The 25,190-nt window shown below is 43.5% G+C and overlaps 1 protein-coding gene across 1 annotated transcript; it reads left to right on the forward strand.

Annotated features, from left to right (window-relative positions):
- Positions 1 to 402: 402 nt before the first annotated feature.
- On the forward strand, positions 403 to 16,980 carry LOC137039276 (protein fem-1 homolog C). Its single transcript, XM_067414622.1, has 3 exons — positions 403 to 928; positions 4,958 to 5,515; positions 14,385 to 16,980. The coding sequence occupies exons 2-3, from the start codon at positions 4,972 to 4,974 to the stop codon at positions 15,686 to 15,688; spliced, it is 1,848 nt and encodes a 615-aa protein (XP_067270723.1). The 5' UTR covers positions 403 to 928; positions 4,958 to 4,971; the 3' UTR covers positions 15,689 to 16,980.
- Positions 16,981 to 25,190: the final 8,210 nt, after the last annotated feature.

Consider the following 25,190-nt stretch of genomic DNA (forward strand, 5'->3'; position numbering starts at 1 on the left):
ATTTGTATACTGTATATGGAAAGATATGTATAAATGATTATTCTTTTTTTGTTGCTTTTCTATGTATATTTATTTATTTATATATTTTTGCTTTTTTTTTTACATTTCTTTGTATATTTCTTTATTTTTAATATTGGCATCTTTGACACTATAACACGTAACGGTTTAGGAGTTTCGTACCGCTGTAGCGCCACCATCAGGCCAAGCTTAATGTGGTGTCGTTGTGATCCTAACATCGCTCAAAGTGTCTGTGACTGACTGTTTGGTCTTCCCGATCACTTTTATGGGAGAATACTACAAATATCGAACAATTACAACATTATTCAGTTCGTCGTGTGTCCGCTAGCGGGCGCTGTGATGACACGCTCACTGGAGGAAGATGATCTGACACCTCGCTCATTTCTGAGGTTTAGTCTCTCACGGCTTCATTAATGAGTTAAACAATGTCTAATAAATCCGCCAGAGACGTGAAGCGCGCGTCCGTGTTATTAAAAGCCCTCGCTCTCGCGTCGTGACTGCTTTCGTTTACCTTTAAATGGAGAACGAGACGGTGATTGGTCCGCGCGGCTGTCAATCAACTCACAGCGGGGGCGGGACCTGCAGTTACAGACGGGGGAAATCAGCGGTGGAGCAACAATCGTCGAGTTGAAAGACAGAACTGAGATTTACAGGCAGAAATGGCCGTTAAACCAGCGGTTATTTCCCGGAGCTGTGAAGCCATCGCGTGTGTTTGATGAGGAGGATCGCGCTCGATGGTAACGCTACAGGAAGCGGGGGAGGAAGAGCCGCAGCGACTCTATTTTTATCTTTCTGTGTTATTTGGACTCGACATGAGCAAAAAGTACCGTCACGGTCTGTGTGTGTGACCACACCGAGCAAACGGGCCGTTAACGGACACGATCGAGGCGGGGAAGGACCAGCGCGAGCGGTAAGAGCCAAGGCCTCCGACAACCGCGAAAACACGACCACACGAGCGATTACTTCAGGACAAACACCGCGAATATGACACTAACACTCCTAATATCAGTCATTTTACTGACCCGCTGGAGTAGCCGGTGCTCATTGGTCAGATATTGGTGTGTATGATAACACGAAACTATAATTAATCGCTATTGTATAGTAAGTGCTTATAGACGTGTCACGTGATGACAACATTTACACGCCAACCTATATTAATATTAGCGAGGTCAGCGTTTAACTATAACGCTTTACATATTCACAGTAATAAACAGGACAATATGAAACTCATTCATGTTAATATACAGCTGTGTTTATACCTTTAATAGCTGAATCACATTTGTTTCATAAGCATTGGCACTGAATAATGACTGGATTTGACTTGTTGATTCAGTTCTGTTCAATAACTAAAGTTAATCGATTATAAGACACTTAAAGGCACAATATGTAAGATTTTGTTTTGTTATATATTATGTGGACTTTATTATCGCAAATGTTTCCGTGAATGTTTAAATCCAAAGAAATCAGTAATTTTAACCAGGTGTGTGTGTGTGTGTGTTGCCTATTGGTGACATCATCATCTGGTGTTATTGTGTAGTAACCATGGCAACACTAATATCTGATGTGTTTTATTAGACACTGTTTGGATCATTGATGGACAGAAACTAATGATTGTTCTCCAGCTCAACACCGTTAGTCTTATTGTTTAAATCTGCTGTTGTTGATTTACCGCTCAGTGCCGTGTGTTACCGCCTGATATGATCTCGCTCACTGCAGTGTCCACAAGAGTCTCATAGTAGCGTTACAACATCACTTTAACACACTCACATGTGTGTGAGATAATAAAACAGCGCTGTTACACACACACACACACACACACTCGTGGCAGAATAAAAGCTCCGCCCACTCGAGAGTCAAGACACGCCCCTGTTCAGGATAATTACACACTGTGCCTTTAATATTACAGTCTGGTCTGAAACCTCCTAGCATGGCTTTCGGTCTCAGTGAAGAACAGCGCAAATGCCGTAGCAGAATCACAGCACTCGTCTACACACATCCGACATTCGTTACGGATTACATGGAGACTTTGGGATGACGTGAGGGAGCTTTTGGACAACAACAAGCTAAACTCATCAGGGTTTCGCGGGTCATGGCATTAAATTAGGGCCCTGATGTCGAAAACGAGCACGCTCTCGTAGACACCTTTCAGGAAGATGCAATTTACTGTACAATGACATGGGATGTGTCAACTTTTGAGGGTTCCTACATGCAATCCGAAGCATTGAGAAGTTTGTTAGTGAACAGTTTAATAAGAAGATACTTTATAAAGACAGTACATTACGGGTTTACAGACGGCAGCCATCTTGGAAAACAGTCTCGACGAGTCGAGCCACGAAGTGAGCTGATCGATAGGAATTAAGTTTATGAAATGTAATGACATGGACATTATTATTTTTATTTATTTATTTTCTCTGCTGGTGTGTTCAGTGTTTTCTTCCGGAAACAGCGGACCATATGAGATTCAGTCACAGTTCATCTCTTAGCACAGCGCTCGTCGCTCAACTCGTCGAGGCTGTTTTCCAAGATGGCTGCCGTCTGTGACTGTCTTTATAAAGTATCTTCTTATTAAACCGTTTGTACTCTTATAAAGTTCTCAGTGCTGCGGTCTGCATGTAGGGACCCTCATCATGCTGTCGTGTCAGTGTGAGGATATTTTGAGCTGTTAGTGGCATTAACTAGCGGTTTAATTTCACTTACCCTGTGCCCCATAGACAAGCGCTATAAGCTAATCTGTGTTTAGAGATAAAACTCTTTACATTCGATTTCATGAAAACTCATCCCAGAGAACGATCTACTGGCTGACCATCTGTTAATCACCCCGAGGGGCATTTCTCACCGGAGTTGCCCTTTAAAGGGGCAGTTCACCCAAACATGAACATTCGGTCATCATTGATAAAACACAATTTGAGAAAAATAGAGACATTTCAAAGGGCCCTAAAAATATTTTGATAAATTACTGTAAATTGATTTCATCTAATCAGACATGGTTACAGTTTAATTTAACCATTAAATCAGAAAGCAAAATTACATCTGCACAATTAAATAAATGAAAATCTTCCTCAGGATTTTATTTTCCAGCACAAATCTCCAAACACCCTAACGGGTTAGTTCAGCCAGAAATGAGATGTCTGTCATTAACTCCTCTCCCTAATGTCGCTCCACACCCGTCAGACCTCCGTTCATCTTCACACACAGTTTAAGATATTTTATATTTAGTCCGAGAGCGTATGCAAGTGTATGCACACTATACTGTCCATGTCCAGAAAGGGAATAAAAACATCATCACAGTAGTCCATATGAGACAGTGATGCGCGGGTTATTCTAAAATGAGCGTGTCCCCACGGTTACGAATCATCTAAAAATATGTTTAATGATATTCGGGTCGCGGTCGGTCGGGTCGTCTGAAATAAAGATGATGCGGGACAAATGCCCGATTTCCCAACACGTTAAATGCCATTGTGCCATATTTAATAGGCTATACTTTTAAACGCAAATATCTCTGTAATGTCCAACACGATCACATGGCAATGCGTATCAATTCAGGATCGGATCGCCAATGTCTCGTGATTTCAGCAGTTTGACACGCGATCCGAATCATGAACCGATTCGCTGACTCATAACCGTTTGAATCTTTATTTGAGGATTGAACACAAACGCGGAAGAGAAGCTAATGCTGAATAAAGTCGTAGTTTTTGTTATTTTTGGACCCAAATGTATTTTGGATGCTTCAAGAGACTCTAATTAACCCACTGATGTCTCATATGGACTACTGTGATGATGTTTTTATTCCCTTTCTGGACATGGACAGTATAGTGTGCATACACTTGCATACGCTCTCGGACTAAATCTAAAATATCTTAAACTGTGTGTGAAGATGAGCGGAGGTCTGACGGGTCAGGCATTTCACTTCTGGCTGAACTAACCCCTTTAATCGAGACCCATTTACTGGAGCTGACGGGATGAGCTCTCGTTCCTGAACTCAGTGAAGTGAGTTTATGATTAAAGCAGGAACTCGCGTCTGTCCGTTTCTCAACACATGCGGTGTTGCTTTAATCATAAACTCACGAGCGCAGGATTTCTGCTCTTCAGTCGCTTCTCTTCTCCAGTAAATGAGTCTGGAGTTAAGAATATCTAGAGATTCGAGCTGAACCAGACCAACGACGGAAACCCCATCAGAGTTTCTGCAGCGATCAGACGCCTCCGTTATTCCACAGTCTAGTGTTGGACCGCACCGACGCTCACACTTTAAGACGTTCAGTTGTAGAATGAATGTTAAAGTGAAGGAGATCTGATGCTGTTGAAGAGTCACTAACGCAGCTCATCGAGTGATTAGACATTACAGAACATATCGACGTGTTGTTCCCTTACATTTAGTCTTTAATTTACCTTCACAAACTCAGAATGAGATCAAATCTAAACCTGGAGTCTCGGATCTTTCCAATGAAAGGCGTTTAGCCAAGTTTACAAAAAGATTTGATAATATAATAGTGCAAATATGAAACTTGACGCTACCCAAAACCAGCTAACAGGATTTAAAGCGCCGTTTCCATGGCAACGCAATGTCCAATTTCCAAACTATTTTCAAATGATGAATTTAAATGAGTATTTAAAGGGATAGTTCCCCCAAAAATGAAGATTAGCCCATGATTTACTCCCCCTCAACCCATCCCAGGTGTGCATGAACTTCTTCTCTCAGACAAACACAATCAGAGTTATATTAGTAATGCCCTGGGACTCCTGGCTCTTACCAGCTTTATAATGGCGGCCCACAATTTGAAGCCCAAAAAGTGCATCTATCCATTATAGCTTCTGTCCATCATAAAAGTGCATCTATCCACCATGGATAGTTCATAGTAATGCAGTTCACTGAGTGATTAGACATTACAGAACATATTGATGTGTGTGTGTGTGTGTGTGACGCTGTGGTGTGTGTCCGCAGGATAACCCTATGCCATGGATTTAAAAACTGCTGTTTTCAACGCCGCCAGAGACGGCAAACTGAGGCTCCTCCAGAAGCTGCTGGAGAACAAGAGCGACCACGAGGTGATGAAGCTGATGGCGGAGAAGACGAACGGAGCCACGCCGCTGCTGATGGCGGCTCGATACGGACACCTGGAGCTGGTGGAGTTCCTGATGGAGTGCTGCTGCGCGCCGGTGGAGGTGGGCGGATGCGTTAACTTCGACGGAGAGGTCATCGAGGGAGCTCCACCGCTGTGGGCCGCCTCCGCCGCAGGGCACCTGAAGGTGGTGCAGGCTCTGCTGGGCCACGGAGCCTCCGTCAACAACACCACCCTCACCAACTCCACCCCGCTCAGGGCCGCCTGCTTCGACGGGCACCTGGAGATCGTGCGCTACCTGGTGGAGCACAAGGCGGATCTGGAGGTGGCCAATCGGCACGGCCACACCTGCCTGATGATCTCCTGCTATAAGGGCCATCGCGAGATCGCTCAGTTCCTGCTGGAGAAAGGGGCCGACGTCAACCGCAAGAGCGTCAAAGGTAACGAGGACCGAATAGGCACCAGATTTACCTTAAAGGGTTAGTTCAGCCAAAAATAAAAATGACTCCCCCTAATGTCGCTCCACAACCGTAAGACCTCCGCTCATCTTCACACACAGTTTAAGATATTTTAGATTTAGTCCGAGAGCGTATGCAAGTGTATGCACACTATACTGTCCATGTCCAGAAAGGGAATAAAAACATCATCACAGTAGTCCATATGAGACATCAGTGGGTTAATTAGAGTCTCTTGAAGCATCCAAAATACATTTGGGTCCAAAAATAACAAAAACTACGACTTTATTCACACCAGACGTGTAAAGAATAAGCGAATATTTCGCATGCGACTCTTTTGCATCTAACCCATTCACGTCAGACACGAAGAGCTCCAACATTCCTAAACATTCACACCGACAGCTGAGAAAACACGGACACTTCATCATTCAGTGAAGACGAGCTTTTCATTTTATTTAAAGAGATACTTCACCATTTTTTCAACTGTTATTCCCTTAACTAAGATGCGTTGACACACCTCTCTCGTCTCAGTGTGTGCTCTTAATCTCTCTGATGGTCTGATAGCATTAGCTTAGCCCACTAAGCCCAGTTCATTCACTATGGTACCAAACAGAGATCAAGCTAGAAGCACCAAACACCTCCACGTGCTCCTCTATTTAAATACAGTTACACCAATAGATGAACGATCAAGTATGATGACACAAAATAAAACGTGGCGCTTTTAAAAAGGAGAACTATAATGTGTGGCGGAATAGCACTTCTGGGAGTACTTCGACTCGGCGCAGTAAAAAGTCAAACCTCTCTCTCTCTCTCTCTCTCTCTCTCTCTCTCTCTCTCTCTCCACTTATACACTCACTTTCCAAAGTAAAGGGACAATTTGAGTAGCATTAGCATCGCATCTGAGGAGACTAAAGGGGGTCGCACACCGGATGCGGAGCTCGCCGCTGCGCCGCGTCTCAGGGATCGCACACCGGATGCGGAGCTCGCCGCTGCGCCGCGTCTCAGGGATCGCACACCGCACATCATTCTATACGCAGTAATGTGTATAACCTGGTAAATCCAGTAGGTGGCAGCACAAGACTGAACGTAACCACGAGAGGCCAACGGTACATTTGCCTGTGCTTTATTGTTTCGCATCACTGGGGTTATTGAATGGAAATATGGCACAACAGAGCCAAATAAAATATTTTAAAAAGGCTATGTTTATTATACATTTCCCCAAAATATGTTTAGACTTTATTCAAGCTGAACTCAGAATGTAAAACAAATGTGTCTTGTAGCAGAGGGTGAAATCAGTACACCTCACGATTTGAGGGAAATATAAGATACTTTTAATATAAAAGCTGGAAGTGGCGCGGCAGGATTTAGAACAACTTCCTGAGTCGCCGCGGACAGGCGCCGAGTGCCGCCACCGGTGTGCTTGCACTCATTGAAAACAATGTGTTCGAATTTTAAAGACGTGGCGCGCCGCCGAGCTCCGCGTCCGGTGTGCGTCCCCCTTAATACACACTTCAGGAACCAATCGATCCGGAGCTGATGTTTCCAGTTCAGTCACAATGCAAACATTTCAGTGCCACAGACGAACTGATGGCAACACATTCACTTTCCATAATCGCGGACACAAGGGCTAGGAAAAGAATAAACGATTTATAAAAGGTGAAGTTATTGCTGTCAGTAATCACAGCTGCAGGTGCACAGCTTTAACTGGAGCTACTGCTGTAATCTCCTGAGATACGCCACACCTGGCGAAGGCTAATGTTGAGTGAATAGCTCGTGACATCAACTGGACATTTCCTCACCTTTGTTTCCTTGTGTGTGATTGGTTAAAGCCATTTCTGTCGCCGCTAAAAAAGTTGACATAAACTACATTTATTTATTTTGTTTCTTTTTTCGCCGCAGCACATTTGCGTTCGGTGTGGAAGCGCTCATTACACACAGCTGATCAAAAAATAAAACCATTGCGCAAATTATTCACGTGTCAAAATCGCGTCCAGTGTGAAAGGGCCTTAATGCTACAACTTCCCTTAGGACAAATAGCTGGAACGGATTTACCCGTGTGTGTGTGTAACGGTCCTCCTCACACATGATCATTTACCAGTAAACACTCGTATTGAGCACCTCGTATTATAGCTAAAATGCCATGATCCTCGTCTCAGAACAGCGAAGATTCGACTGTGAGATCGGTAGTCCGTCCAGGCTCCTCCTATCGAAACATTCGGGGTCACTCCTACAAATATTAGACTCAATAATCGCAACAGGCCTAACTCTGTCATTCACAAAACTGGCCAAATATGAAGGATCCGTGGCTCCGTTTGTCCCAGTTATCAGACAGCGTGTGTGTGTGTGTGTGTGTGTGTGTGTGTGTGTGTGTGGGGCTTACCTGGGGAACAGGATGCTCAATGGGAAGAGGCGAGCCGGCGGAGGCAGTGTGATGCTTCGGTTCTAGGCCGTGTGTGTTTCATGGATATCAGGGGCATTGGGGGATTCTCAGAACTCATGCCCTGTCACTATAATAACATATTTCAGGGATAACACTTTGCAAGTCCCATTTGTTAACAAGAATGTATTATGCAATATAAATATTTACAGCATGTGTTAATATTTGAGCAATACAAATGTTCCTAAATCATTGATGTTAGTTCATAGGGCATTGACTAAGGTTAACAGATAAATAAGAAATGTACATTAACAAACTAACAATGAACAATAGTTCCAAACAGTCACGCGTTTGTAGAACACTTGGCGATTGTCTTATCAATATAGTGAAATATCATGCATTGAACCGAATGCGTTTCTGATTAGTTAATATATCTGTCGGCCGCATGACAATAGTTTGTAGGGGTGTAACGATTCATCTACTCGATTTATATTCCTATGACCCAACTACATCGATCTGTGCTCGGCAAGTTGGCCTTCCGGACGACATATATCGATCTAATATCGTTTTAAAAGGTAATCGATTGATTGTATCGATAATAGGAAATAACGCATTTGATTTAAGCACGTCAGACTTTATCTGGATGTTTTTTTTAGCACTTTTAATGATAAAGGCGTTAACCGTTACTCAGTCTGCTTATATGTGACGTCAGCCGCACGCCAGCAGCGCAAAGAAAGCATAACACAGGATTAGTCATGACAGCGGAGGACAGAGCAGAAGCCGACGAGCGAGAAATGATCAGGCCAGCATCGCGGTCCAGTGTGAGAAAACACTTCGGCTTTAGTAAAGATGGAGATGTTCTAAAGGAGTCGCTCGCTGTAGCAGTAACAGGTTCAGCCGCTGCTCATTCAACCTGAAGAGATGTTAGTCGCACTTTATTTGTGATATTAATGTTGTAATATATTTATTTTGAAGAACAAGCAGAAGTAGCAGTAGTGGTGTGCTGGTTGCACTTACTGTACTTTTATTAAAAATGAGAAGAAAAGGTGAACTTCCTGTTAATTAAACCTAAACTGTTGGTTGCACTTTATTCAAATAAAATGTGAACAGATTTGCCATTAATTGTTTACTTGTTTGTTTAACCTGTTAAGCTGATTTCTAAATTTTGAAAAAATCCTAAGAAATGTATACTCAGACTAAAACAAATACAGTTTGTGAATCCTTTGCACTAAAAGCATAATTATGGTCTCATTTGAAAGCAGACACCTGGCAGTTTACTGTAAAGTCAAAATGATAATATTTTTTATAATAAAAAAAAGCTATAATAAGCTTCAAAGTTTTGTAAAGTTATTAGAAATTTATTTGTATGAAATATCTTTATGAAAATAAAATTGAAGTGGGCCTTGGAGAAATCTAGAAATGCACTACAGCTAAAGCCACAAGTCTGACCATGTTATATTTCAGATCTGAAGATGATCAGTCTAAAACTCTGAATTTTATTAAACGTTTTACAAGATCGTTTCATGTGATTTTATTTTGAGATATCTCTGAAATATCAACTGATGTTTATTGCCACATCTTCTCAGCTTTCATTCTCTATTTTGCCTCTATTGTTTAGAGGTGCAAACTGCCCCATTCAGTTTGTCTCCCCGGCACACATTCACACTTCTGCGGACTGGTTATGGCTCCAATTATTATTCTTTTGTCTGCATTATAATTACTAACGATTCTCTATTCAAACTGTTCTATTCAAACCTCATTTCTAAATCAAACCTCTCACTTTACCCTCACTGAGACTCTATTGAATGCATTTCGTCCAAATAAGCATTTCAGTAGTTTTACATTTAGAAAATGTTCATAAAAATAAAGTATTTACTCAGTGGCAGGTGCATCTAGGGCAAGCTAGCATGTTAGCTTAGCACACCAGCAAAACAACAATTTATACGATTAAAATCATGTTTTATTCAAAACTTGCTTCATATCACTTTATAATTTATAAGTCGAGTGTTTTATATAACAATATGTGATCTCATGTAGCTTCGGGTCAAAAAATCTGACAGAAAATATACAATGCTAAAAGCTATGTGGAATAGCATTGCATTATAAATATCATCTATTATGAAACCACCCAACATGGCATAAAGAACACAGACCAACCATATATTGCCGCGATTGTGTGTTTATTGTCTTAAAACGTGTCTATCTGCATAAAATAGCCATCTGACGATCGCTAGAAAGCAGCTTTGGTCATGTCAGATACTTCCTGAATGTCACATGGTGTGTCTGTTCTTCATCTATGCATAGGGGAGTGAATTTTCAGTAGTACAGCTTTCCAGCGCCCTCCGGCTGCCAGAATGAATTGAAAACACAGCATATCACTGTCTACTGCTCTCATAATCACACATCCGCGGATTTTGGATAAAGATTGAATAAATAATACTTCTCTGTATAGAAATTTGACTCAAACGTGTGAGAATCTATCAATATTTCTCCACATCTGCACACATTTGAAGTAAAAGCCCTGAGGGAAGTTGTTTTGTCGAGTGTCTTCATGACGACCAGAGAAGAGTTTTTTATGAATGGGAGCAAATGACGCGCATATTACAATCAAAAGGTAGCGACGCCCAAGATCATATTCATAACTCCTGGCACATATTAACACATTACGGTCATTATAAGACTTTGAGAATAAAACAGAGGTAACAAAATTAAACTTTAGTCTTAGATCTTTTTAATGATGTATAGTTTGTCAAGGTAATTACTTACATCTGATAGTAATTTTGAGCTAATTTAAGCAAAGAGAGTTTCAGCACGTCCTCGTCCTCGTGACGCTTATCAGGTTAAATCTGATTCCCTTAAAAGAAACAACAGCAATCTAGGAAACTTCACCTGCACGTATTTATTTCAGTCACACTGATTTAAAGTTTTGGCTAAAGGTTACTGAATCGATTTCAAGTCACTGAATCGTATCGTATCGTTCTAAATGAACCAAAATCGTCCTTGAATCATATCGACAACCTCAAATCGTGATACGAATCGAATCGTTGTTAAAACGAATCGTTGCACCCCTAATAGTTTGCATTTGGGTCGGGCTTCAGACTGCCTCTAGAGGCCGCTCTCGTGCGGGATAAAGCCTTCTCAACGGACCCAACACGGAAAACGGTCGGTGTGGAGTTTTACAATAACCGACTTTTCCCCCAACGATTTCCCCATTAGCATTCGTTGCCGATCAGCGAAACCGATGAATCGGTCGACCTCTACTCACTATAGTGCTGTGATTATCCTCCAGGAGGATGGGCGATATGGCCTATAATCTATATTGCCATATACATTGCAGCCTCTTGCGATAATGATATATATTGCGATATATAAATTACAACAGAACCTTCTGAAAAATTCAGCTTGAATGTCTTTAAATGCCACACAAGATGCAGAGAACAGGAAAAACTGCTGTGTTTTTAGTTAAGGAACAGACACTGACAATACTTTCAGTTTTAGGCAAAGGCAATCCTTTGTGTAATGCACAGATACGTTAAATAAAAACATATTTCAAATAGGGATGCACGATATTGGATTTTTGCCGATATCCGATATGCCGATATTTTTCAGCTCATTTTGGCCGATACCGATGCCGATATAGGTTTATTTTTTCCCTTTGTTTGGAAACAACACCATTTTGAGCAAAAACTATTTTTTTTTCATTCTGGTTTTAGATTTCTGAGGTATCCTTAATAAAAGGATTCTTGTTGAAGATAAATAAATGTTAAAGGGGTACTTCAGCGCTGGGAAGATGAATCTGTAGTTAAACTGGGTCATCAATGCAGTAGAAATGTGAAATTATTTTTGAATTTGGTGTCTTCTAGACTGAGAAAAGACAGAAAATGTGTTTTTGTCCCATGGGGATGAAAGACTACAATTCCCAGAATGCTTCGCTGCCCTGTGAGGCCATTCCCAACACCACCAACTTGATTACAGTGACTGAGTTAGAGAAGACACTACAATTAAAAACTGAACGTGTCTGTTCAATATAATGAGTGAGTCACCGCGCGAGTGTCACAGCCCTGAGCACTTACTGCAGGAGTGATGAGAGCTGAGGTAATCGCGACTACACTCGCGGCATACATTCACAACGCGAGTTCAGTCTGGAGCGTTTCAGTTCATGCCTTTGCAAGCTTAACTTTCATAGAAATGAATTTGAGAAGTTAAAAGACTTCCATTGCTCACCATAGCTCCGTTTAAATGATCCTGTCTGCAAGCTGAGCTCTCCCTGCGAGCTGAGTGTAATCTCCCATCCCCCATGCGCAGATTCAAAACATGCGGAAACGGCTCCCTCTGCTGGCTGTAGTCTTTAGCCTTTGGGCAAACATTCCTCCTATGATGCAAAAATCGTCATTTTGCATCATAGGAGGAATTTTTCCAGAAATAAAATGCATAAATCTCTCGTCTCAGGGAGATATGAGGGGGGAAAGCACAATAATTTGAATATTCTCCAGGGTTTCTACTGATACAAAGCCATATGCTAATCGCTGAAGTAACCCTTTAATAAAGTTCTTTTTATGATAAGAGTATATTAAAAGCTCTGAAAATAACAATAATAAAGTCAGTAATTTTTCACCCCAGATGCAGCTGTAACCTAAATATTGTATTTGTGGATTTAACGTTTGTGCACATGAAGTGGGGGTGGCATGACATCCATTGATGCTGTCTTTTAATTCTACAATTATTGTAGAGCTCCTTGGATTATTTTTCATCATCCATTTCGTAAAATTGTATTACAGATTAATACACTGTATATAAAAGTATTTAATTTACAAGTGTCATGCTTGTGATTTATGACATCATTACTGATTTGTTTATTCAGAACAAGAAGTAACTTCAATTTATTTGTGTATTCTACTTTTCATTGTATTAGTGTAACAACAGCGCACCCACTACATGTATAAATATATAGCGGTCTAGCTGGAGGGCACTAGGACCTGGAGGAGCTTCTGCTGCGGTGGAGGCTGCCGCACGCGCTAGAGAGTGGGACTGGGGAGACGTGATTGGGCTTGGTTTGGGCTAGTTTTGTTGTGAAAACGTGGCAGATCTGCTGCTGACGGCCACGTCCTTCTGTACGTGCATTCAGAAATTCAAGGCAGCATTTAAAAACAGTCAATATAAATCACTGTACATGCAATGTATTTTCTTGTTTTCACTTGAAGAATGACCGCAGTGCTGACATGGTCTCATCGCTGTAGCACTCCTTGCACACGTGAGTTATTGCAGGCGCATATCAACACCTTATCATATCGGCAAGGCATATCGGCATAATGTTTTCATATCGGCCGATGCCGATTTTTATATTTTAAGCGTTTATTGGCCGATTCCGATGTCGTGCCGATAATATCGTGCATCCCTAATTTCAAACAATGTTTCGGTAACACTTCAGTAGGAGGAACACATATTCTCTATTAACTCCGCCTTCTGCCTCAATAAACTCCTAATTTCCTGCTTATTAATAGTCAGTAAGGTAGTTTTTGTAGCGTTTAAGTTTAGGTATTGGGTCGGATTAAGGGATGTAGAATAAGCTCATGCAGAATAAGGCATTAATATGAGCTTTAGAAGTGCTCATAAACAGACAATATCACAGTAATATGCATGATCATAAGACACTAGCTAATAACTGAACCTTAAAATAAAGTGCTACCAAAGTTTCTTATCTCCAGTCTAATGTAACATATTTGGTTTTAAACATTTTGTTCTCTTAATGAAATGAAAACGGGTGTCTGGTTAATAAAGGATCGGATAATGTGAATTAGGGAATAGGAATGTCACGATACCACATTTCCAGTAGTCGGTACCAATGCCATACACATTTACCAATCTCGGTACCACACAATGTTTTTTTATTTAACCTTTTTTTTTTTTTAAATCAATAAAATTTAATACGTTTTATATTTAAGATGATAATCGTTATAAACATTCAAAGGCTGTATGCTGTTTAAAATTAAACATTGTTTTAAAAAAACATCAAGTGTAAAATAATAAACCACCATGGCATTATCATTAGTAGAGACTAATTATTATTAAGGTTACATAGAGATGAAGTTAAATCTACTGTACAACAGTAGCCTAATATATTCTAAAAATTGTACCACGTTTATCCAAACTTTTATTATGACGGGTTGCCATGAAGGTGTGTGTGTGTGTGTGTGTGTGTTCATTTCATGATATCACAGTTTTCTCAAATGAAACGGTGAATTCTCATGAATTAAATGATAAATTAAAATAAGCTGATAGCATCACTGTTTACTCCAGAACGACTGTGCAGCCCAATCTAATTCTGCTGCAGTATTGTCCTGTTTAACACTGAAGCTGCTCTGACACAATCGGCGCTGGAGAAGAGCGATAGAAATAAAGATGATTTGATTGATTGATCCCTAGTTTGGTTCCGCTCGCGCTGCCCATTTAAATCTCGGTGTGTTCTTTCTCTTCCAGGAAACACGGCATTACACGACTGTGCCGAATCCGGCAGTCTGGAGATCATGAGGATGCTCCTGAAGTACGGAGCCAGCATGGAGAAGGATGGCTACGGGATGACCCCGCTGCTCTCCGCCAGCGTGACGGGCCACACCAACATCGTGGACTTCCTGACGCAGCATCCTCAAACGGGCCGCATGGAGCGCATCAACGCCCTGGAGCTTCTGGGAGCCACCTTCGTGGACAAGAAGCGGGATCTGCTGGGCGCGCTGAAGTACTGGAAGCGAGCCATGGACTCGCGGTACAGCGACTCCACACACGTGCTCTGGAAAGAAGAGCCGAAGCAGCTGGTGATGGCGTACGACTACACCAAAGAGGTGAAGACTCTGGAGGAGCTGGATAGCCTGATTGCAGATCCGGATGATATGCGGATGCAAGCTCTGCTCATCCGCGAACGCATTCTTGGACCGGCGCATCCGGACACGTCCTACTACATCCGGTACCGAGGGGCGGTGTACGCGGATTCGGGGAACTTCGAGCGCTGCATTAAGCTGTGGAAATACGCTTTGGATATGCAGCAGAACAACCTGGACCCGCTCAGCCCCATGACAGCCAGCAGCCTGCTTTCCTTCGCAGAACTCTTCTCCTTTATGCTCCAGGATCGAGCCAAAGGCCTCCTGGGGACTTCCGTGTCCTTCAGCCAGCTTATGGAGATCCTCAGCAAAAGCGTGCTGGAGATCGAGCGAGCCGTAAAGCGACCCGGCGCGGATCCGGCCCAGCTCAGCAAGGTTCTGTCCATTATTCTGCACCTAATCTGCCTGCTGGAGAAGGTGCCGTGCACGGTGGAGCAGGACCACTTTAAGAAGGAGACCATCTACCGGTTCCTGAAGCTGCAGGCGTGCGGTAAGAACGGGTTTAGCCCGCTGCACCTGGCGGTGGACCGGAACACCACCTGCGTGGGCCGCTACCCCGTCTGCAAGTTCCCGTCGCTGCAGGTGGCCTCCATCCTGCTGGAGTGCGGAGCCGACGTTAACTGCAGAGACCAGGACGATAACAGCCCTCTGCACGTGGCGGCGTCCAACAACCACCCAGACATCATGAACCTGCTCATCTCCGGCGGGACGCACTTCGACAGCACCAACTCCTTTAAGCAGACGGCCTGCGACCTGCTGGACCAGAAGGAGATGGCCAAGAACCTGATCCAGCCCATTAACCACACCACGCTGCAGTGTCTGGCGGCCCGCGCCATCATCAAACACGGCCTGGCTTACCGCGGGAACATCCCCGAGCGGCTCGAGGCCTTCGTGCTGCTGCACAGATAGTGACGCTCCGGCTCGGCTCCGGTCTGGCTCCGGCTCGGCTCCAGTCCGGCTCCGGTCCGGCTCATTGGCATGCAGCGCTTCACAGGGTCCTACCATCTTTGCTCAGATTCCTGTTGAGTTTGTTCTGTGTTTCTTGCCGCTTGTCGACGGGTTTGCTTTCTCTTACTCTCCCTATGCAAAGACGGTAGGACCCGCCGGACCCGGTTGGCCGTGCCGCCGCCGGATCCGTCTCTCCATTGGACTGGAATGCTGTCATCGCTCCCCTCCAGCATAAACAAGCATCACAAAGATTAGAGTTGTCAAAAGTACCGACTTCGGTATCGAGTTGGTACTGAAATTAAAATGTGAGCTCTCTGATTGGCCATTGTGTTCATGCGCTCAACAGAAACGTCTGTAATTGGCCATTGTGTTCATACACTCAACAGATATGTCTGTGATTGGCCATTGTGTTCATACACTCAACAGAAATGTCTGTGATTGGCTAAAATGATCAATGCATGGGAACGTTTAAAAGCAGGCGTTCGATCAGCGGACAGGTGCTTTCAAACACTCCTGTGTGTGTGCGTGTGCGTGTGTGTGTGCGTGTGCATGTTGAAAAGAGTCATTAATGTTTGTTTACATGTTTTTGAAGTGCTGGCCAATCACAGACGTATCTGTTGAGCACATGAACGCAATGGCCAATCAGAGGTGTTCAGTGCTCAAAACGTCACTTTTGGGTACTTTTGACAACACTAGCGGCGATGATGTGCTTAATGTTTGCAGATACCATAAGTGCTTTTATTCTTCCTATGCACAGCTGTAATGTGGGGACTGGATTGTGCCACGTGCTCATGTGAATGCCTGTTTTTGTTACTGTACTTCATCTCTCTCGCGTGTCCTCGATCATGAACTGGTTTAGCCGTCAGGCACGAGGACACGCGTCTCTTTTGGATCTTCGAACCTGGACGAGCTGTAAAAACCAAACCATTGGCCCGATCGATCGCACCGCATGAGCTGAAGTGTACCGGTTTACGGATCAGACGTAGAAATATCACTCCGACGTTAGCTTGAAGTCGAGTTTATGATGATGAATCTTCAGCTCTGTGTAGTTAAGTTCAACTTTACACGTGTGCAGTTTGAACTCAAGGGCTTTGATTCTTTTACAGGCACAATAATACACTAGTAAACTAAATAAACAAATGTACAGTCGACTTGCACTTTATTGCAGTGAAATTTGATATTCATATTACGATAGCATAAAGCTTGTTGATGTCCTTGGAGCATAATTGATAATAAACCTCTGTTGCACTCGAGTGTGTGTCTGTTTGATTGGCGTCACACACTTCTGCATGAATGTCCAATCCCATCATCTGACTGGGTTTAGCTGATCAGAGCGAGCTCAGAATTACTCTCTTCAGTCTAGTGTGAGATCTGCTTAACACATTAAAGGTTTAGTTCACCCAGAAATGAAATGTCTGTCATTAACTCCTCTCCCTAATGTCGCTCCACACCCGTCAGACCTCCGTTCATCTTCACACACAGTTTAAGATATTTTATATTTAGTCCGAGAGCTTATGCAAGTGTATGCACACTATACTGTCCATGTCCAGAAAGGGAATAAAAACATCATCACAGTAGTCCATATGAGACATCAGTGGGTTAATTAGAGTCTCTTGAAGCATCCAAAATACATTTGGGTCCAAAAATAACAAAAACTACGACTTTTTTCAGCATTGGCTTCTCTTCCGCGTTTGTGTTCAATCCTCAAATAAAGATTCAAACGGTTATGAATCAGTGAATCGATTCATGATTCGGATCGCCAATGTCTCGTGATTTCAGCAGTTTGACACGCGATCCGAATCATGAATCGATTCACTGATTCATAACCGTTTGAATCTTTATCTGAGGATTGAACACAAACGCGGAGGAGAGAATAGTCATGATAATGCACTATCCAAACTTAAATGGCTGTAATTCAAGAATGCATTGGAATATAAACCTCAGTTTGGTCTTGATTCAAAGAAAACACTCAGCAGATTATTGCTGAAGTGAAAGCATTTCAAAATATGAAATGATGAGAAAGTTATGCATTTAAATTAACTGCAAGTGAAAAATACTGTACTAAATATTTATTTTATATGGAATGTATGTGTATATATATATTAAATTCTATAAAATCAAAGCCATATGCCTATCCAAATTGTGTTCCAAATTGGAAGTTGATATCACAATAATTGAAGTTCTTGTGACATTTTATTTTCGGCGCAGTACTAAAAACACCCAACGGGTGTCACACATTCCATCGATTGATGCATTTTCCTGTACATTTCTGTCCAAATATTACTTCTATCATAAAACCGTCACCACACGTGGAACCCTGAGACTCTGAGCTTTCCGGTGAAGTGTGTTTTGTCAAGATTATAAAAGATTTTAGTTTAAAGTTTAAGTTTAAATGAATGTTATAATATGAAACATGACTCCGCCCACTAGGGGGAGGAGCCTGCCAGAAGAAGTTCGGGTGCCATTTCTATGGTAACGCTACATCCGATTTCAGAACGGTTTACGCGGGATGAGTTTGGAGTTCGTGAGCTTTCGAATGATCCCTAATTTAGGATGAATAATAAAAGATCAAAAAGGCGATCAAAAAAGAGCGCCAGGCGTAGCCAGAATGAACCCGTTTCTCTTCGTTATTAGTCGTGCGTTGATTTTCATATCTGTGCCCTTTAATCAGAATGATGAGCCACTGAAGGATGTAATCCCTCCTCCCTTTGACAGCCGTTTATCTGATCATCACGATATGGTAGCAAACTAGAGTCTGGTGTTTAATCCCAACACAAACCCTAACATACAAACACAACCGGTGTCAGGCAGTGTTAATGCTTTAGTAAAGGACTTAAGTAGAAATGATGACATACTAAAACATATTTATGAGATTTAAAGTCAATATTATGGCATTTCAGCAATAATCTGGCAGTGTCGTCTTTAAAACGAGACCAAACATATATTAAATCATTCAAAATTATTATTATAATCATAAGTAAGCACTGTTAAAAGCCAGACGCTTTAATCTTTAAAAAACATTTGCTATGCAGTGACCTTTAATTTGGAAAAGGGGGCGTGGCTTTATTGCATCAGAGGCGTGTCACTTTACTCACAGCTGATTGGTCCAGTTTCAGTTTGAGATCAACAGGTAAGCCGCGGAGGGTAAGTTACTATGGCGATGAAGACGCCTAAAAGCCAGATCACTCTAATGGCACCAAAGATCCAGGACCGGCACAAACTAAGCCTAAACATATCTGGCTATCCAGCTAATCCGGCTTCATGGTACAGGACCCTGGTGAACAACTTGACAAATTACACACAAAAAACACATTTCTGGACATTTATAAGGAAACAGCAAAACTACCAAACCAACATATAAGTTATAAATGATAAATGTTTTTTTAAATATGATTCCCAATTATTTATATTCATGGGTTTATAGTATTTGTACTCTCTTTACATGTTTATTTTAATGTTGTAGTTAGCAGTTAATTTAATTTAAGTCAACTTGAAGGATTTGTTACGTGGCAACCTTAAGTTTCTTACGGGTCAGGATCAAACCATCCCATAATATCCGTCTCCACTCAGATTAATGCACGGCTCAGATTGACATTACAGCATGTGTGTGAGACTCCAATAACATTATAAAGTAATTATTCTATCACAAATAAATCTCTCAGTCAAGTGGCTGTGTCTATAATATTAGACACCTTTTACACAACATACATTTATTTGAAACGAATATGAAAAAAAAAAGTATTTGATGTGAACTATAGCCGGTTCCACAGATCAGGCTTAAGATATCTCAGACTAAACTCATGTCTGAGCTGATATAACTGAAGGCCGTGAACTATGGCCGGTTCCACAGATCAGGCTTAAGATATCTCAGACTAAACTCATGTCTGAGCTGATATAACTGAAGGCCGTGAACTATGGCCGGTTCCACAGATCAGGCTTAAGATATCTCAGACTAAACTCATGTCTGAGCTGATTTAACTGAAGGCCGTGAACTATGGCCGGTTCCACAGATCAGGCTTAAGATATCTCAGACTAAACTCATGTCTGAGCTGATATAACTGAAGGCCGTGAACTATGGCCGGTTCCACAGATCAGGCTTAAGATATCTCAGACTAAACTCATGTCTGAGCTGATATAACTGAAGGCCTTGAACTATGGCCGGTTCCACAGATCAGGCTTAAGATATCTCAGACTAAACTCATGTCTGAGCTGATATAACTGAAGGCCGTGAACTATGGCCGGTTCCACAGATCAGGCTTAAGATATCTCAGACTAAACTCATGTCTGAGCTGATATAACTGAAGGCCGTGAACTATGGCCGGTTCCACAGATCAGGCTTAAGATATCTCAGACTAAACTCATGTCTGAGCTGATATAACTGAAGGCCGTGAACTATGGCCGGTTCCACAGATCAGGCTTAAGATATCTCAGACTAAACTCATGTCTGAGCTGATATAACTGAAGGCCGTGAACTATGGCCGGTTCCACAGATCAGGCTTAAGATATCTCAGACTAAACTCATGTCTGAGCTGATATAACTGAAGGCCGTAAACTATGGCCGGTTCCACAGATCAGGCTTAAGATATCTCAGACTAAACTCATGTCTGAGCTGATATAACTGAAGGCCGTGAACTATGGCCGGCTCCACAGATCAGGCTTAAGATATCTCAGACTAAACTCATGTCTGAGCTGATTTAAGTCTCCAGACGCACGCCGCTGGTCATGTGTTTTCTACAAGCTGCTTCATTGAACTAATCCTGGTTTAATCTAAGCCCTTTCTGTGGAACCGGGCCCATGTGTTGTAAACATGACAGGGTTTTCCTAAATCTGAATGAATATTACGGTCCTTTATTAATCTTCAGGATCATACCGCTTGACTCATCTCTGTGTTTTTCCTTCGGGAGTCGACACGTGACACTTAGCCTACTTTTGTCTTTAAATAACCCTGAATAAGTGTCTCTGAGAATCTGCCCTACATACAGGCCTCCTCAGTTTCCTCAGGTAGAGGCGAGCTGAGGCGTGTTCTGTGTAGCATGTGGCGTGTTCTGTGTAGTGTGTGGCGTGTTCTGTGTGGTGTGTTCTGTTTAGCGTGTTCTGTGTAGCATGTGGCGTGTTCTGTGTAGCGTGTGGCGTATTCTGTGTAGCGTGTTCTGTGTAGCATGTGGCGTGTTCTGTGTAGCGTGTTCTGTGTAGTGTGTGGCGTGTTCTGTGTGGTGTGTTCTGTTTAGCGTGTTCTGTGTAGCATGTGGCGTGTTCTGTGTAGCGTGTGGCGTATTCTGTGTAGCGTGTTCTGTGTGGCGTGTTCTGTGTGGCATGTTCTGTGTGGCGTGTTCTGTGTAGTATGTGGCATGTTCTGTGTGGCGTGTTCTGTGTAGCATGTAGCGTGTTCTGTGTAGCGGGTGGCGTGTTCTGTGTAGCGTGTGGCGTATTCTGTGTAGTGTGTTCTGTGTAGCGTGTTCTGTGTGGCATGTTCTGTGTGGCGTGTTCTGTGTAGCATGTAGCGTGTTCTGTGTAGCGTGTGGCGTATTCTGTGTAGCGTGTTCTGTGTGGCGTGTTCTGTGTGGCATGTTCTGTGTGGCATGTTCTGTGTGGCGTGTTCTGTGTGGCGTGTTCTGTGTGGCATGTTCTGTGTGGCGTGTTCTGTGTGGCGTGTTCTGTGTGGCATGTTCTGTGTGGCGTGTTCTGTGTAGTATGTGGCATGTTCTGTGTGGCGTGTTCTGTGTAGCATGTAGCGTGTTCTGTGTAGCGTGTGGCGTATTCTGTGTAGCATGTGGCGTGTTCTGTGTAGCATGTGGCGTGTTCTGTGTGGCGTGTTCTGTGTAGCATGTGGAGTGTTCTGTGTTGCTTGTTCTGTGTAGCATGTGGCGTGTTCTGTGTAGCATGTAGCGTGTTCTGTGTAGCATGTGGCGTGTTCTGTGTGGCGTGTTCTGTGTAGCATGTAGTGTGTTCTGTGTAGCGTGTTCTGTGTAGCGTGTTCTGTGCAGCGTGTTCTGTGTAGCGGGTGCCGTGTTCTGTGTGGCGTGTTCTGTGTAGCATGTAGCGTGTTCTGTGTAGCGGGTGCCGTGTTCTGTGTGGCGTGTTCTGTGTAGCATGTAGCGTGTTCTGTGTAGCGTGTTCTGTGCAGCGTGTTCTGTGTAGCGGGTGCCGTGTTCTGTGTGGCGTGTTCTGTGTAGCGTGAAGCGTGTTCTGTGTAGCGTGTTCTGTGTAGCATGTAGCATGTTCTGTGTAGCGTGAGGAACGATCAGCTGAAGAGCACGCTGATATCCAACCGTCACACAATCTTACATACACGTCCTTTAACAAAATGCCTTTAATGATTGATTAACTAAAATGATAAATGTGTAATTGATTAAGGGGATAATAATTACATAAATTATATCTAAATCATTTAAAATTACTATTTTTATAAATAAGCATTGTTATAATCCAGACGCTTTAATCTTTAAAAACCGCTTGCTATGTATTGACCTTTAATTTGGAGAAGGGGGCGTGGCTTTATTGCATCAGAGGCCTGTTACTTTGCTCACAGCTGATTGGTCCAGTTTCAGTTTGAGATCTCTTACCCCGAACATAACCTGGAGCAGGTTAGCCGTGGAGCGTAAGTTACTATGGCGATGAACACGGCTAAAAGCCAGATCACTTTAATGACACCTAAAACCCAGGATTGGCACAAACTAAGGTTAAACATATCTGGCTATCCAGCTAATCCGGCTTCATGGTACAGGCCCCTGAACTTCTGCTGATCGTTTGCTGTAAATAAACAAAAAGGCATTTATATTCAATTTAACTTATGGTTTAAGTTAGCCATTACGGTAGCTTACCAGACGGTAGCCATTGACTCCCATGTTTACCCACATTCTTAAAAATATCTTCTTTCTTATTCAGCAGAAGAAACACTTACAGGTTTGGAACAATATGAGGGCGAGCAAATGAGAACAGAATTTTTATTTTGAGGTGAACTGTCCCTTTAAGGCTGTCGGGGCAGCCGGTAATGGAGTCGTTGCCATGGCAACAGTTCAAACAAAGCCGCCATTCGGATCATTCCCTGATGACTGACAGGATCCGATCTATCGATATCTCTTCATGATTATGATCATATGTGCAGCTTGTGCTTATTGATTATTGATCGCGCGCAGCTCATCTGACCGAATGTCTGTCTCGGATTTTCTCCGGGAGGCGGAAAGACTCCGCAGATTGTGAGTTAATTCAAGTTTATTCTGTTGAACAGAGAAAGTCTCGTGTGTTTGTGGTTCATCATTACTCTCTCTCTTTCTCTCTCTCTCTCTCTAACACACACACACACACACACACACACACACACACACACACACACACACACACACACACACACACACACAGGGTGTGTAAAGAGGAGCGCGAGGCGATCAGACGGCAGGACCTCAGAGAGACTTTCAGCGAGTTTCAGGAGCTCCGAGACCAGCTGAATCTGCGCATGCGCGACGACAGTAAAAACAACACACACACACACACACACTCCCAGGGTTGCCATATTGGGCGGTTTCGCAATCTATTTTGCGGGCAAAAATGGGTTTCGGCGGGTGGATAAAAATTGTTCTGGTTTTGGATCAGTGCGGCGGGTTTTTTGTAACTTAGCCGAAACACTTCAGAACCTTCCTCCTGCGACCTCTGTTCAACAGGCAGCAGTCTCACACACACACACACACACACACACACACACACACACACACACACACACACACACACACACACACCGACACTTCAGAACCTTCCTCCTGCGACCTCTGTTCAACAGGCAGCAGTCTCACACACACACACACACACACACACACACACCGACACTTCAGATCCTTCCTCCTGCGACCTCTGTTCAACAGGCAGCAGTCTCACACACACACACACACACACACACACACACACACACACACACACACACACACACACACACACACACACACACACACACCGACACTTCAGAACCTTCCTCCTGCGACCTCTGTTCAACAGGCAGCAGTCTCACACACACACACACACACACACACACACACACACACACACACACACACACACACACACACACACACACACACACACACACACACACACACACACACACACACACCGACACTTCAGAACCTTCCTCCTGCGACCTCTGTTCAACAGGCAGCAGTCTCACACACACACACACACACACACACACACACACCTACACTTCAGATCCTTCCTCCTGCGACCTCTGTTCAACAGGCAGCAGTCTCACACACACACACACACACACACACACACACACACACACACACACACACACACACACACACACACACACACCGACACTTCAGATCCTTCCTCCTGCGACCTCTGTTCAACAGGCAGCAGTCTCACACACACACACACACACACACACACACACACACACACACACACACACACACCGACACTTCAGAACCTTCCTCCTGCGACCTCTGTTCAACAGGCAGCAGTCTCACACACACACACACACACACACACACACACACACACACACACCGACACTTCAGAACCTTCCTCCTGCGACCTCTGTTCAACAGGCAGCAGTCTCACACACACACACACACACACACACACACACACACCTACACTTCAGATCCTTCCTCCTGCGACCTCTGTTCAACAGGCAGCAGTCTCACACACACACACACACACACACACACATCTACACTTCAGATCCTTCCTCCTGCGACCTCTGTTCAACAGGCAGCAGTCTCACACACACACACACACACACACACACACACACACACACACACACACACACACACACACACACACACACACACACACACACCGACACTTCAGATCCTTCCTCCTGCGACCTCTGTTCAACAGGCAGCAGTCTCACACACACACACACACACACACACACACACACACACACACACACACACACACCGACACTTCAGAACCTTCCTCCTGCGACCTCTGTTCAACAGGCAGCAGTCTCACACACACACACACACACACACACACACCTACACTTCAGATCCTTCCTCCTGCGACCTCTGTTCAACAGGCAGCAGTCTCACACACACACACACACACACACACACACACACACACACACACACACACCGACACTTCAGATCCTTCCTCCTGCGACCTCTGTTCAACAGGCAGCAGTCTCACACACACACACACACACACACACACACACACACACACACACACACACACACACACACACACACACCGACACTTCAGAACCTTCCTCCTGCGACCTCTGTTCAACAGGCAGCAGTCTCACACACACACACACACACACACACACACACACACACACACACACACACACACACACACACACACACACACACACACACACACACACACACACCGACACTTCAGAACCTTCCTCCTGCGACCTCTGTTCAACAGGCAGCAGTCTCACACACACACACACACACACACACACACCGACACTTCAGATCCTTCCTCCTGCGACCTCTGT

Source organism: Pseudorasbora parva, chromosome 13 (assembly GCF_024679245.1).
Source record: "Pseudorasbora parva isolate DD20220531a chromosome 13, ASM2467924v1, whole genome shotgun sequence".
Classification (NCBI taxonomy): Eukaryota; Metazoa; Chordata; class Actinopteri; order Cypriniformes; family Gobionidae; genus Pseudorasbora; species Pseudorasbora parva.